The sequence below is a fragment of the Oryzias melastigma genome, linkage group LG24 (genome assembly GCF_002922805.2).
Source record: "Oryzias melastigma strain HK-1 linkage group LG24, ASM292280v2, whole genome shotgun sequence".
NCBI classification, from domain to species: domain Eukaryota; kingdom Metazoa; phylum Chordata; class Actinopteri; order Beloniformes; family Adrianichthyidae; genus Oryzias; species Oryzias melastigma.
Window position 1 is genome coordinate 11,567,125 of NC_050535.1, and position 13,948 is coordinate 11,581,072.

At 37.7% G+C, this 13,948-nt stretch overlaps 1 protein-coding gene across 2 annotated transcripts in view; it reads left to right on the forward strand.

Annotated features, from left to right (window-relative positions):
* Positions 1 to 763: 763 nt before the first annotated feature.
* Positions 764 to 13,948, forward strand: part of cnih3 (cornichon family AMPA receptor auxiliary protein 3) — a 66,039-nt gene continuing 52,854 nt past the window's right edge. For both annotated transcript variants that reach the window (XM_024291073.2, XM_024291074.2), the window contains exon 1: positions 764 to 1,325. In XM_024291073.2, the coding sequence (XP_024146841.1) occupies positions 1,248 to 1,325 (78 nt within the window). In that variant the 5' untranslated portion in view covers positions 764 to 1,247. The remainder of the gene's footprint in view (positions 1,326 to 13,948) is intronic.

The following is a 13,948-nucleotide window of genomic DNA, read 5'->3' on the forward strand; positions in this document are numbered from 1 at the left end:
GTAGCGTCCTTTTCAAAACATGGAATTGTGAATCGGCTGAACATGGATCAGGAGGAGGAATCAAAAAATGCAGTTTGTGCTCAACTAGAATTCTATAACATCAAGTCTTTCATATATGTAAATGACGTGAACAGTAAAAGTGTGTCTAAAAACTCGCACAGTGCCTAGCTTTATATCACGTTTTGAGAGATTTACGAAGGAGGAAGTTTCTTCAAAATAGTTGAAATATCCTAAAATCTGATTAATGGTCATTAGAAAATAATACACTGAAAATCCTATTTGTTCTGCCTCAGGAGGAACACCATGACAGCTTTGATACTGGATGTATAGCTACACTTTAAAAAGTGAAACACTCAATCAATTCATTAAAGTTCTGTAATTTGTTACATATTTTAGTTTTTATCAAATTAAATGTTTGAGTTGAGTAAACCATCAACTGAATATTTAATTTGAAGAAAACCTATAAAGTAAAAAAGAAAAGTTAAATAAATACATTTTATAACTTCCCTAAAATTAAAATTATCTTCAATTTATAAGCTATACAAAGATTTATAGGCTACTTTCTTGTTTAGTAAAATTAAATTATAAATGGTAATTTTTATAATGTACAATTTTTCCTTCAAGAAAATAATTTTCCAAATATTTATGTTTTCTTCCATTAAACTGAATGTATTGAACATTTTCTCCGTGTTTGCATCCCTCTCTGTCACATAAAGTCCTGGCAGAGTTCATGACAGTGTGTCTGTGTGCGCGTGCTCGCGCCACGCGCGCTGCTCACTTCAATCCACCTGTTCACACCTCTGCGCTCGCGCATTTAGCGAGGCTTCGTGCGCGCGGCGGCGGTTCCCCACATGACCGCGGCGGATGGAGCATCCGAGTCCTTCTCCTCACGCGTCTGTTGGTTCGGCTTTTTGCGCATCCGCTCCTCTGACTGAACGCAGCGGCTGCAGCGGCGGCGGCGGCGCAGACTGCGCACTGATTTGAGACCCGAGCGTCACGTCGCCGCGGCGCGGAGGACGCGCGGCCGATCATCTGGAGAGCTCTGTGGAGAGATTGTGGCAAACGGGCGTCATGGTGCCAAAGCCGCCGCGGCATTCCATGGCGCCGTGAGAAGTTTAGCCCTCCTCACCCCCCCTTTCCCATTCCCCCCCCTCCTCCTTTTTTTCTGTTTTTGGGGGGGTGTTATAGATGTTTTTCGGCGGGATCGGGCTTCCGTGGGGAATTTTCCGCCGTCTCCCCCTACAATTATGTTCACTTTTGCTGCCTTCTGCTACATGCTGTCTCTGGTCCTCTGCGTGTCTCTCATCTTCTTCGCGATATGGCACGTAAGTACATCAGGGTTCCTATTATATTCCCCCCTCATCCCCCTCTGATTGGCGGTGTGCGTAAACGGTGCCCAGATTCATCCTCCGCCGCATCTGGGGGTGAATTCTCTCCAGAACACGGCCGGTGCGCACCTGTGTCTGCTGCTTCTGCACCTCCAGGAACCCCCAACCTCCCTTTGCTGCTCTTGTAATTTGCCTCATATTTGGTCACTTTACCCTGACCCAGATACATTTGCTGGGATTCTCTGTGCAGCTTCCTTCGGATCAATGACAGAGCAGCTCTGCATCCTCAGATGTTATCACCCTCCTCATCCTCTGAAGCCGCTTCACACAAATCTGAAGCTGCTTCACACAAATCTGACACGACCGCATTTTTCCCCCTATCTGAACACTCTGTCTTCTTACTTCTTGGAGAAACCCTCTCCGGCATGTGGGGAATTATGTAAAGACCGATTTGGGATGCAAGTTGAGAGGAGCGACTGCATAAACACTAAGTGTAATTATGGAGATAAAAAGTACTGGATGGCGAAGCTGATTAATGATGCACAAAATTGTGCATCAAAAATTCCATATGCTGCGCCTTTATCACAACAGTCCGGCATTTTCAACACATGGCTCTGCGGCTTCAGCAGGAGTCCACGTTGCACTTCAGTTGGTTGTGCCTGTTTCTATCCAAAACAGGTGACGATGACCCAGGCATCCCTGATTTTGACAGGTTCCCCTTTCAGATCATCTTTCAACTGATGGTTTAAATGGAACACAAAGAGAAAAAAGACGGGTCTCCATCCTTCAACGCTTAAAGAGCCTTAAGAGTCGATTTCTTACTGACCAGAGCCTCAAAATTTTACTAAAAAGAAGACACTATTTTGTATTTATGCAATTACGTGATAACTACAAATGGAATATTGTTATTGGGAATAAATAGAACATAATCACAAAGAGACAACAGCATTTTTTCCTACCATAAAATAAGTTACAACTTTTGACACAAGTTTGTATCAGATTGGATCATCTCAGTGATTCAAACAGAACGCTATGGGCATACACAATGTGTCACAAAATTATCATCATTGCTTCTTCTTCTGCACCTTTCGGTCTATCCCATTCTGGGGGAGCCACTGTTTCGCATCAGTGATTTGGCAGAGTTTTTACGCCTGATGCCCTTCCTGACACAACCCTGTACTTGAAGGGCCACAGGGACCCAGTTAGGCAGCAGCGTCAAGGGTATATTTATATTCATCTGATACAGTTCTCATACTGTAAAACGTATTAGTGAAATAATGAGATTGTTAATAGCATACACTGTTATATGGTTTCTCAGCACAAGAATTCCAATATGCTTCAATGTACGTTGTTGCATACATGGCAAATAAAAAAACCTCGAACCTTTCTCTAAACGAGAAGTTCTAACAAAAATGTTCAGATCATTAACATTGTAAACATTGTTCTGCTTCTCCTGGAGGGCGTTTCAGTTTGGCCACTAGGTGGAGATCGTGCTGTAGTATTACACCTTATTCTAGAAGAAGAATAAAGTGTGACCAAAAAAACTGGTCAATACACCACAAATGGTCACTTTAAAAAATATTGCCTTAAAATAGTTTGGAAAATTTATGCTTGTGATTTTATAAAGTCAGAAATGTATGTTTAGGTCGACCGAGCGTTAGCATTCGCCATCCTATGGGAAATTTAATTAAATGTTAGCATCAAGCTAGCAGACTTTAGCTTTATGTGCTAGATCAATCTCTATTTTTATGTATCGATTATTGATCTTTTAAGCTTAAATCAATTAACCAATTTCATCAACCTAGCCGTATAAAAGACGCCATGAACTGGAATAAACTGTTACTTTAAATTTTTACACTCTTGTGGAAGCTTGAAATATTTAACAAATCAAATAAAGCTTTGTACACATTTGAAAACTATAGGAGGTGCTCTCACGCTAGATGCCAGAATCCTGTGTAGACAATGGTCTTTTTGGAGTATAATTTAAGTTATTTTGACTTTTATCTAAATAATACTGTTGCAATGAAATGACTATACACAGTACCAGAACAGAACTGGACTGATCTTCCCCTCCCCCCTTCGAGTTCCGAATAGGAAGTATCCACTGGTCCCGTAAAGCCAAAATCCCTTAGACTTCTACTGAAAAATTAACAGATATTACTCAGTCATTGTGTTTGTCAGAATAACTATTCTTTGTTTGGTGTTTCTTTTTAACATGTTCTTGCTAAACCTATTTTTTTTTCATTATATATTTTCTTTATCGAAAGTTATTCTAAATTGACCAATCAGAAGCCTCATTGAGAGCATATGGTGCCCGCTGGCCCCGCCTCAAACATTCGAAGGGGTTTGATTGACAGATTCTTGGACCAATCACTGCTTGCTAATGTTGTCTGGTCCCAAAATGGCGAAATGTTTAAAAGTTAAACTCATCCGACTGTTTCGTTTCACTTGATGGGGCTTATATGCTGAAAAATGTTACTTTTTAAAGTTAAAATTCAGACGAATTAATCTATTCTTAACCCAGTTAAATTGTGAATTAAATAAAACCAAATCACATTTCTTGCCGTACTTTAATAATAAGTCAGATCTTTATCTCCGTATCCTCTCTGATATGTATCTTTTTGCTTCTCGTGAGCATGTGTGGGATCAGGCAATGTTCATGATCTTTGTTTTTGCTTTAAGTTTTTAAGTTTAGAATGAAATATTCTGTAACGCACTTTGTGTTACATGAGTGGAAAAAGTGTTTCACAAATAAAGTTTGATTTGAATCAATGTTTTGACAGTGAGACCCTGCCAATGCTGCCTTTACCTGTAATGCTCTATGATTATACACAGTGAATCATGCAGGAACAGAAAGACAAATTAAAGTTAAGTGGAGTTTGTTGAATCCACAGGCCTCTCAGAAGCAGAGCGCACCTTAACACAAGTCAGCACATCCTCTGCTCTTCTTCACATCTTACTTGTTTCTCCTTTAACTTCTCCGTAACCAGATTGATCTGTCTGAGGCAGGTTGGAATCGAATTGAGTTGGTCTATACGATTCTGAAATTATTTCAAAATGAAATCAATTGATTATATTAATCTCAGGGTAAACCATTTAGATTGATGTTTATTTTACTACAATGTAAAAATGACGAAGTATAATCAGTTGTGATGGCAACAAAAAGTGATCAATCCATCATGACATTCCGTAGTGTGGAAACACTTTGAATTTAGCAAAGATGTGAACATTCAGTCTCGTAGAATGTTCCAATAATGTTCCGATTGTTTTATTTTTATGGGGAAAAGCGACAGTGGACTGAACTTTATGAAACTAAAATGTGAATGGATTTGACATTAATTCTTATTTTGATTTGATTTTTAAGAACGCATTTAACCCATGATGTTCACACAGGTCTACCCGATACTAACCCATGTACTCACAGTTGGAAGGAGCTTGGTGTGAATCGCTGGAAATCTTGTGAATCTCCAGGCTATTTATTTTCCAATATTTGAAAGACTTTGTTGGACACAAACTACTATAACAAATTTTTTCTTCATAATCACTCTTCAAGCGGTTGGTACTTCAGTGTTTTGAAAAGGATGCAAACTATACGCCTATATATAAAAAGTCTGAGTTCCTGACTGGTCCAAGTTCAATTGCTTTAACTTTTGACACACCATAAACTAGTATGTAGGTCCTGGAAACAAACTTAAAAACGTATGTGGTGATGTGTGAATGCGTTTACATAGACTTTGGTTGGCGGCGTGTTCAGTACCGGTCTAAGCCTAGCTCTCTTCTCTACCACTCAACACCAAATCCAGACTCAATCTAACTACCTTCTTTATCAAATCTAATCAAACTTTATTGATAAAGTACTTTAATTCGTCGAAGTGTACTTTATGTACCTAGTTTATTTTTCCTTTTTTTCCCTTTAATCTCTTTATGAGATTCAGTTCTGCAATTTAAATTCTTTTATGATTTTTTTTTTTTTAATCTGGAAGCTCTGACAGCTTTGACAACTGTCCACAGACAGTAAAATATTTAACTTTAAATTATCACAACTTAATTAAGAGGAATTAAGTTACCCAGTAGTATATTTGACAGAAAATATGTGACATTTGATAATTTTTCTGTTTATGTATTTTCATTATTTTCTGTTTTTTCTCACTTTGGAAGTTTTTGTAGATCTCGGTGGTAATTTTGATCTTCACGTTCATCAGTGCAGCTCTATAATGTGTACTTTGATCTTTGTGAATCAGGTTTTTTGTAATTAGTCTGTCTTTAGCCGTTTTTCAGTCTTAATAGAATTTCTAATCCCCTGTGTTCACGCTGCCTTTGGCGGTTTAAGGTTGCTTCAGTTCCATTTAAATGTTCTCTGCAGCCCTTTCTGGTTTAGACTTCTTTGTACCAGTTTGTAGTTAATTCCTTTTAGATTAGTTTTCACTACATCGTGGATTTTCCATACCTTTTTTTAACCTTAACAGTTTTCAATTATTCTCTGTGTATTTATTAAATCTCTTTAAAGCATAATTTTATTTGTGTCTTTGTGTTCCCTTTTAGTGCTCGTTATACTTTTATAGGATCATAGTAAATGTGGGATTTTTCCACAATTCAGGGTTGGGGGCGGGGTTTTCTGGCTGTGAACAGTTCAACTGGGATTTCAAATTAAAGTTATGCTCTGCTTTGCTAGAAGCACTTCATGTCCTTCACATGCTGGCATCACCAAAAACAACACAGCAAAACAGGTTTTCCCCAACACCCGGAGTGTAGAGGCTACTTTTGCCGTGATTGGGGACCGGTTCTGAGAGATCTCCATGCTGGGGGCGCTGTCTGGGGTGGCGCTGCCAACAGGAAGCCATTAGTTCTGGAGAACTCCACAAAAAATGATGTGTCCTCTTAGATTTTTTTTAATCTTCATTATCAGTGTATATATGTTTAAGAAAGTGGGAAAAAAGTCAGTTTTTTACTATATTATTCACAATCTATGTTCAAAGCAGCTGATAAGAAAACTCGGATGACCCAGCATTCTAGCAGCATTTAAATGCATCATCTATGCACAAATCTGGAGACAGGAAAACAGTCTTGTGCACTTGAATGTTTAAATATATGTGTGTGTACCAGGCGATTGGTGTGTACTATTGAAAGATTTGCAGGAGCTGTTATAAACTAGTTTTAAGTTGGTCTAATTTCTAGTTGTGCTCGTGCTAATTGAATTTTAATTTCCACGTTTTTGATATTTGAGTGTAAGTGTGAATACACAACTGCAAGTACACAGAGTTACATATACAATATATTGTGTGAGCTACAAATCTAGAAATACGCAAATCCAAAGTTACAAACACAAATCCACTTTTTATACATTTTTGAAAAGTACCAAAAACCTCAACATCTTAAAAAAATGATGCGATTTTATATTACTATATGTTGCACAGGCAAAGCAGCCTCCAGAATTGTTACATAAGCATATCCAAAATACCACCAGAGTTAAACCATTTATGTGGCTTTGGATTATTTCCCTTCAAAAATTCCCATGTTATGTAAGAAAAAATAAATAAATAAAAAATAAAAATCATCTAAATTATTGTCGTTATAGATATTAGTTGGCAAGTAACTTAAATTAGTATCTTAAAAGTCAACAACTGAGAAAAAGCGTATAGACAAGAGGATAGTTCAGTATGTCTGACCAGTTGGAAGAGTTTGAATGAAAAATGGTGTCCAGGACTGGAGAAGAGATAAAAACTCATTAATTTAAGAAATCCAGAAAAAAATAACTGTAGAAAAAATGCCGACTTTGACGATAATCTCTATCCATTTTCTTAACCCGCTTTGTCCTACAGCCTAACCTGGCTACTATTATGAAGGTGGGGAACACTCTCAACAGATTGTAGTTTCTTTGTATTTAGTGTATTGACAAAAAAACTTGGAATAATAATGTATGTCAATATGTAATAGTATATGCAAGATTTATAAGATGGTTTCCATGCAGTAAAGCAGTGCTTAACAAATCAGTTTACGGTCAGTTTTGTTGAGTTCCATAATTGGAGAAACCATTCAAATGAAGTCGTGCACATCACGATTATTGATGTTAAAATGACTGATAAACATCAGTCAGTATTTCCAACTGATGATTAAACAAGTTGACGTTCTTGATTAAAGTCTCCTCTAAAAGGAAATTGTGCGTTCCTGAAAATTGAAGTCCGGATTGTGGCCTTGTATCCATAAGTAGAATGGCAAAGGACAGAGGGACATCATCAAGCTGACACCATTCAGGCTTTTATTTGGGGCGTCTAGGATATTCTGGGATGTTGGTCATGATTTAGATCAGGGAATGTCCGGCTGGACACTGCCTCTGTCACCCTCCCAACTTTAGGTCGACTGGTTATGTTTTATCATAAGCCATATTTGGCTAAAGCTCTGTCTTCCTTGCTCCAGCACACCAGGTTTCCAGTTATCCAACAGTTAGTTACCCCCTTAACCTCATTTAGTTTATCAAAGGTCAAAGGTCATATTTTACTTGACAAATATTTTTAATTGATTTGATTTTGATTTTGAAATATACAATTTTAAATGTATTGTGACCCACACTTTAAGAAAATATTTTTTTTTCAATCAAACCAATTGTTTTTTAATACAAAACATCTTTTCACGAAACTATTAAATACTAATCCAAAGTGGAAGTTTCACTGATAGTTACTAATTTTTACATTAAAAACTAAAAAGGTTGTGGTTTGCCATTAATTTATTTATAAATTTATATGACAGAAAAACTGATTCATGGGTTCATTAAATTTACAATAAATGTTTAAGTAAATATCGATTAAATATATATATTTTTTTTAATTATCTGCCAACTTCACAGTTATTAGTTACAGGACATTAATAGTTTTATTCAACATGTTTTCTGTAGTTGTTTTAAAGTACCAGTAAGTTACATATTTTCTGAGAACAGAAAGAATGTTTTGAGTTCTCGTCAATAAATTTAATACGTTTTTTATTTACTTTTTGTGTAAATGAAGGTACAACTTTCTGGTTGCTGGCATATTGGTGCCAAATTAATAACAATAAAGTTTAAAAATGTATCAAAGCTTTCTGTGGATTTAAAGAAACAAGCAAAACATTCTTAACCAATTGAGTCACTATCTAATTTTGATAAATAAATTAAATAAATAGATACATTAAACGTACGTAAGTAGAGTAAATGCTAAGGTCCAACATCGATCTAAAGTTACTAGTCTAAATCAGGCTTGTTTCAGATCAGTTTCCTCAGAGGCTCCTCCCACATTCCAAACTCACTGGTCACTGGAATACTTTGAGTTATGATTGTGTAGTTTCACGTCTCTGCATGTGTTTACTCAATGATATCTGGGTTTGGCTCTAGAACCAGAGCAATAGATAATGGATGAATGGATTTGTTTCTGACATTGATCCTTTCTAAGGTCATGATGCGGAGTGTTTTTGAGTGGGGTACTGTGCGGTTTGGCGCCAAAGATGTTAACTGAAATAGCAGAGTGGCCGTGGGTTATTTTTGTTAGGATTCTCACTTCTAGATGTTTTTTGACTGAATTTTCCTTCTGCACAGTAACTGTTGCTTCCTGAGTGACTATGACTTTACATCACGCTGGGATTTTGACAAGTACACGGTTCTGGCAGATTCAACAGAGGTCCTGTGTGAATGCCCTTTCTAATGAACCACAACACGTTTTTTTTAACTTTCTGGCATTTTTTTTTTTTTTTTAGAAAGATATTTTAAAAACTGTTTTTCAGAAATGTAATGGAGAGTACGGTAGACCAAGGTGTCTTTTCTGCACCAATGCACTAGAAAACTGCAAGAAATAGATGTTGAAGTCAAGATGGAATTTACATTTACTGTATATCTACAGTAAATAATGAAGATTTTTTATTAATTTATGGGAACTTTAAGAAATTAAGATTACAGCTACAAAAACCGTTGAAGGCAAATGTTTTGCGGCTGTAAATCATGGAAGCTCACACTTTTTTGCATCCAAGCTTCTTTTAAAATGACCAATTCCAAAAGATAAACGGTAAATACGTTATACATATATTGACTGTGATTGACGTTTTGGGGACCCTTGCTGTAAATGAACTTAAAAGGGTGAACATTTTCATGTTTGGGGAAAATATTATTGAAAAAAAAGTGTCCTTATTAGTGAAGTTGTAAGACCATGAAAGAAATAAAAAGGGTTAAAAGTTCCATGTGTTTTATGATTCAACTTGATATCATTAGCTGACTTTAAAATTGTGGAAATTGAATTTGCAATAATAAACTTGCCTAATGGAAACACAACAATTTGGAAACAAGTTTTTCACTTGGAGCAGGTGGTTTTTGAGGTGTATCGTAATAGTCATATTACGTAAAACTGCAATGGAAACACTTTTTTGAAATTAAACGTGACCAACAATCAGATAGCACAACACATTCTCATTCCCAAGTCGTCACATATTGACGCATGGTTAAGGACCCCTTTGTGTCACTTTTTGATGTATGTCCCCAACTTGTTGTTGGTTGACGTGGTGGTACCCTAACCCTAGCCCGGTTCACGTTCGGAACCGCATCCGTGTCTAGTATTGGGTTAGCGGTCCACATCCTGGGGTCCGGTTGGGGAACCTTGATTTAATTGGAACAACCAGCACGTCAAAAATTAACGAGTTGAGGACACTTTGATGTGGACGGATCCTTAACCATGCGTCAAAATGTCAAGACTTTGGAATGAGAATGTGTTGGATACTACCCTTAGCTGTGCAGAGCAGAAACCACAAAAGATCCCACAGCATCACGCAACTCATCAAAAGTTGTTCGATCCACAGCTCCTCTGTAAAATCACCAACCACGATTCCCTAAAATCGCTTCATCTGTAGCCGCTCCAACATAGCTCGCTGCTCCATGGCCTGAATAAGATGCCGACGTCTCCTTTGATAGATGATGATGATGATGATGATGATGAGCGCTAGTGCCGTGACAGAAACTTGAATGTATCTGCTGTAAATCAAAGTGTTGTTCACATCCGTTACCATGTTTTTGAATAATTTATTGTGTGAGTTGTTTTTTTTTTTGCATAGTTATGATCTAATGGAAACAGCAAAATTGGGAAATTTTGTTTTCAACATTTTTAGAATTTTTGTTTCATTTCTAGAAGTTATGTGCTTGTATGTAATGATAACTCAGCTATTGCCTAGGGAGGAACAGATTTAAAGGCTCAGAGTTGAAATTCAAAATTCTAACTTCTAAGAGTTTGTCATGTAGTTTCATCAAATGACACAAAACAGTTTTAGAAACGGAAGTCAGAACTAAATACGTTTTTACCACACTTTTTGTTTACAGTTCAGATGGTTCTATCTTTGTTCAGTAAAAAAAAACACATGAACTGTTTTTCGGTTTAATTTTACTTAATTAACCCGCAAGACATGAGTGTAACATAGTTCTGTCACAATAACAGGATCACGGTGATGATGGGCAGTGAACCTGAGGGATATTTGACACACCACGGTTAGGAATTAGGGCAGAAAACTGGAGTGAAAGAAAGGATAAAGACGATAGTAAATGGGTTTGGAATATATATTTAATGATCCTCATTTTGGTTTTAGAGAACCCGATAAAAGCACTAAAAATGGATGCCTTTAAGGTTAAGCTGCTTCTGCCACTGTGCTTCTGTAAGTGTGAGATAGCAGCTCAAGGTGCCCCTGTAATATTTGAGGGAGACGAAACGCACAGGAGGAAACAAATGATTGCATTTGCAATGAAGCAAAGAGTCAACATGGCTTTCTGGCATCAAGTAGCAAAGGCTAATGGAGGTGGTAAGCCGGTTTGGCTTACCATCGATCGGCGTGTTAATTAACCCCTGCCGGCTCCTCATCCATCATCCTGACTCCATTGTTTCTATTGTTCCACTGCACACTGCGCACCCTCTAGGGCTATACTGATGATCCTAATCTCTTCTCCTTTTCATCGTCTGTCGTTCTCTTTTCTTTCTTCTCCATCCAGCTCCTCGCACTTAAATATTAAATCACTTGACTCCAAAGGTGTGCATTTTTTACAGCCTCGGATTTTATTCGTCTGAGCTCATCAGGTGACGTCGCTGAGAGCGCCGCGCCAGACTTGTGACAAGTGCAGCGTTTCAGGATCAGCTGATCAAAGATGCTTGAAGGAGCCCTTGATATCTCATTTTTCCTGCACTTTCAGAGGAATCTTTGTTGTACGTATTGATTTGTAAGAGTTACTTTAGAAAAAAGACACTGCAATGGGCTTCAGCTTAATAACTCTATATGGGTGGTTGTGTTAGGGAAGGACTTTTTAGGGTCTGTTCCTGTGCGGACAGAAGCTTTTGCACCTTTTCAAACTAAATGTTTGCCTTTTGTTTTACCCTTGGGAACCATTAAATTCAAACCAACATCCAGTCGGAAGCATAACTTTTTTGCTAGGCCAGTAAAGGCTGGAAGTGCTGTTTTCTTTTGTCACCTTCAAATCCTGCTTTATAACAGGGAAAACCCAAAGGATCCCATTAAATGAAATACATATGCATTCAAACAATTTCTCCTACAACAGTCAGCAAAGCAAAATTATTTAGGACGGTTAGCCAAGACACGTCCAAATGCCCATCAAATATACATCAGTCGTGCTGTAAATAAGGGTTTTTTCCTTCTCTGTGGCTCAGGGCCAAAATCTGCTGCGGATCATGGCGGAGTGCTCCGAGATCAAGAAATTGAAATTCTGTTTCAGGCTGTTTTCTCCCCGAGGACTGAAAGCACCGTATTAGAAAACTTTTCATACAGTGATGAATCAGTAATGTCAAGGTCAGTAGATGGAAAATGAAACGTAGAGAATGTAATCGTAACACTTTTCTTCATACTCAGGATTAACATAAACAATTGGTAAAAAAAACTACAATGTAACAAAGCATAAACACAAGGATCTACCAGAAGACAATGAATTCACAGAGATCTTATCAAGCTTTTCAACAACAATGTAATTCTTATCATTTATGGATGTGAACTGAAATAATTTGTTCCATTATTTGTTGACTTCTGAAAGGTTAATGCTTTCCTTGAATACTAAAATATTTTTTCTTTTGAGTTCTGCGCAATCAAAACCATCACAGATGTGCTTATCAATATAGAAAAATAAACTGCATCCACTGCAACAGGGGAATAAACAATAGGAATGCAATTGTTATGTTGTTTTGAAGGCTGTTGCTCATTTTAGTCATTACTCTCACAGACAGCTAACCCCGGTCTGTTCTGTACTGCCCCCTGTGGCTTGTTCAGGTCATTACAATGAAATTTTGACTTCAGGGGTTCCCGCTAAGAAGACAAAACAGCTTCTGGACTCAGATTCTTTTTTTTTAATTAATGTATCATATTTTTTATACTATAAGATGCTCTGAAATACAAGTTGCAATAGCAAAACAACTTGCATTGTAGCATAAGTAGAGGAACGTTTAGCAAAATTTAAGACCAAGAACAGACCTTTTATCATACATCATATATTTTATTATATCTCATATTAAATTAACTCCATGACAACTGAATTTACTTATTTCTACTTATGAAATAAAATCAATAATTTTTTGTATTTAAGTACGCTAAATTGAGATAGTACAATTGACTCTAGCACATGAAATAGATTTAATTTATCTTGCCCTGTTGCTGCACCATGGGGCGGCGGTGGTGCATTGGTAAGGCGGTCAACTCCTGATTGGAAGATTGCAGGTTTGATTCCCGCCTTGCCCGCCCGTGTGTCGAAATGTCCTTGGGCAAGACACTGAACTCCACATTGCCTCTGGTGGAAGCTTGGCGCCAGTGTTCGGCAGCAGAGCCGCCACTGGTCTGTGATTTTCTTTCTTTCTGATTAGTGTTTGTATTCAGGTAATGCTGCCTCAAAAGTAGTTTTGTAACTGTTTGATGTTTCCCGTCCACTCCAGAAAGTGCAGTCTGAAAGAAAATCAAACAAAAGGAATGCTTGACTTTGTTCAAAATACGTGTAAATCCAGCTGTTCAAGGGTGAAAGCAAACACTGTTCATTCTGTGTGATTATTTGAAGGTTTGTCATCCAAAACAGCTATTTCTGCAAATTTTAAAAACTCTTGACATGACTGTACTTCATGGACATGTAGCGAACATTTGTATTTTTGAATGGCATCCATCGTGTGTGTTGCCCATGAGCAGCAGCCTGGGGGAAGCTAACCCGCTGAAACAGAACAAGGCAATGAGGCAGTATAACTATTAGGATCCACTGGGAAATAACATGCAAAGAGCTGCCTTCCAGCATGAGGGCAGACCCAGCAAAAAAAACAACAAAAAGAACTGTTGTGAACCTCTGCCATTTCCCTAATGGCAACCCCCCCCATGCACATTTATATGTACATGAACACAAGCCACTGCGTTTGCTGTTTCAGGCTCATATAACACACAGTGCATGGGTTTGTACTACACAACCAGTTCTGCACATATGCACCCAAACACACACAGTGATATAATTATCATCTTGCAGATCTCCCATGGTGCACACATACTGGAGACGTATAGTATCTCAAGTGCAAATTCACCAACTGTCACATTCATATCTTTACCAACTGTGTCTCTGTTATGCTCTTACACACCAAACAATCCTCTCCCGAGGCTCA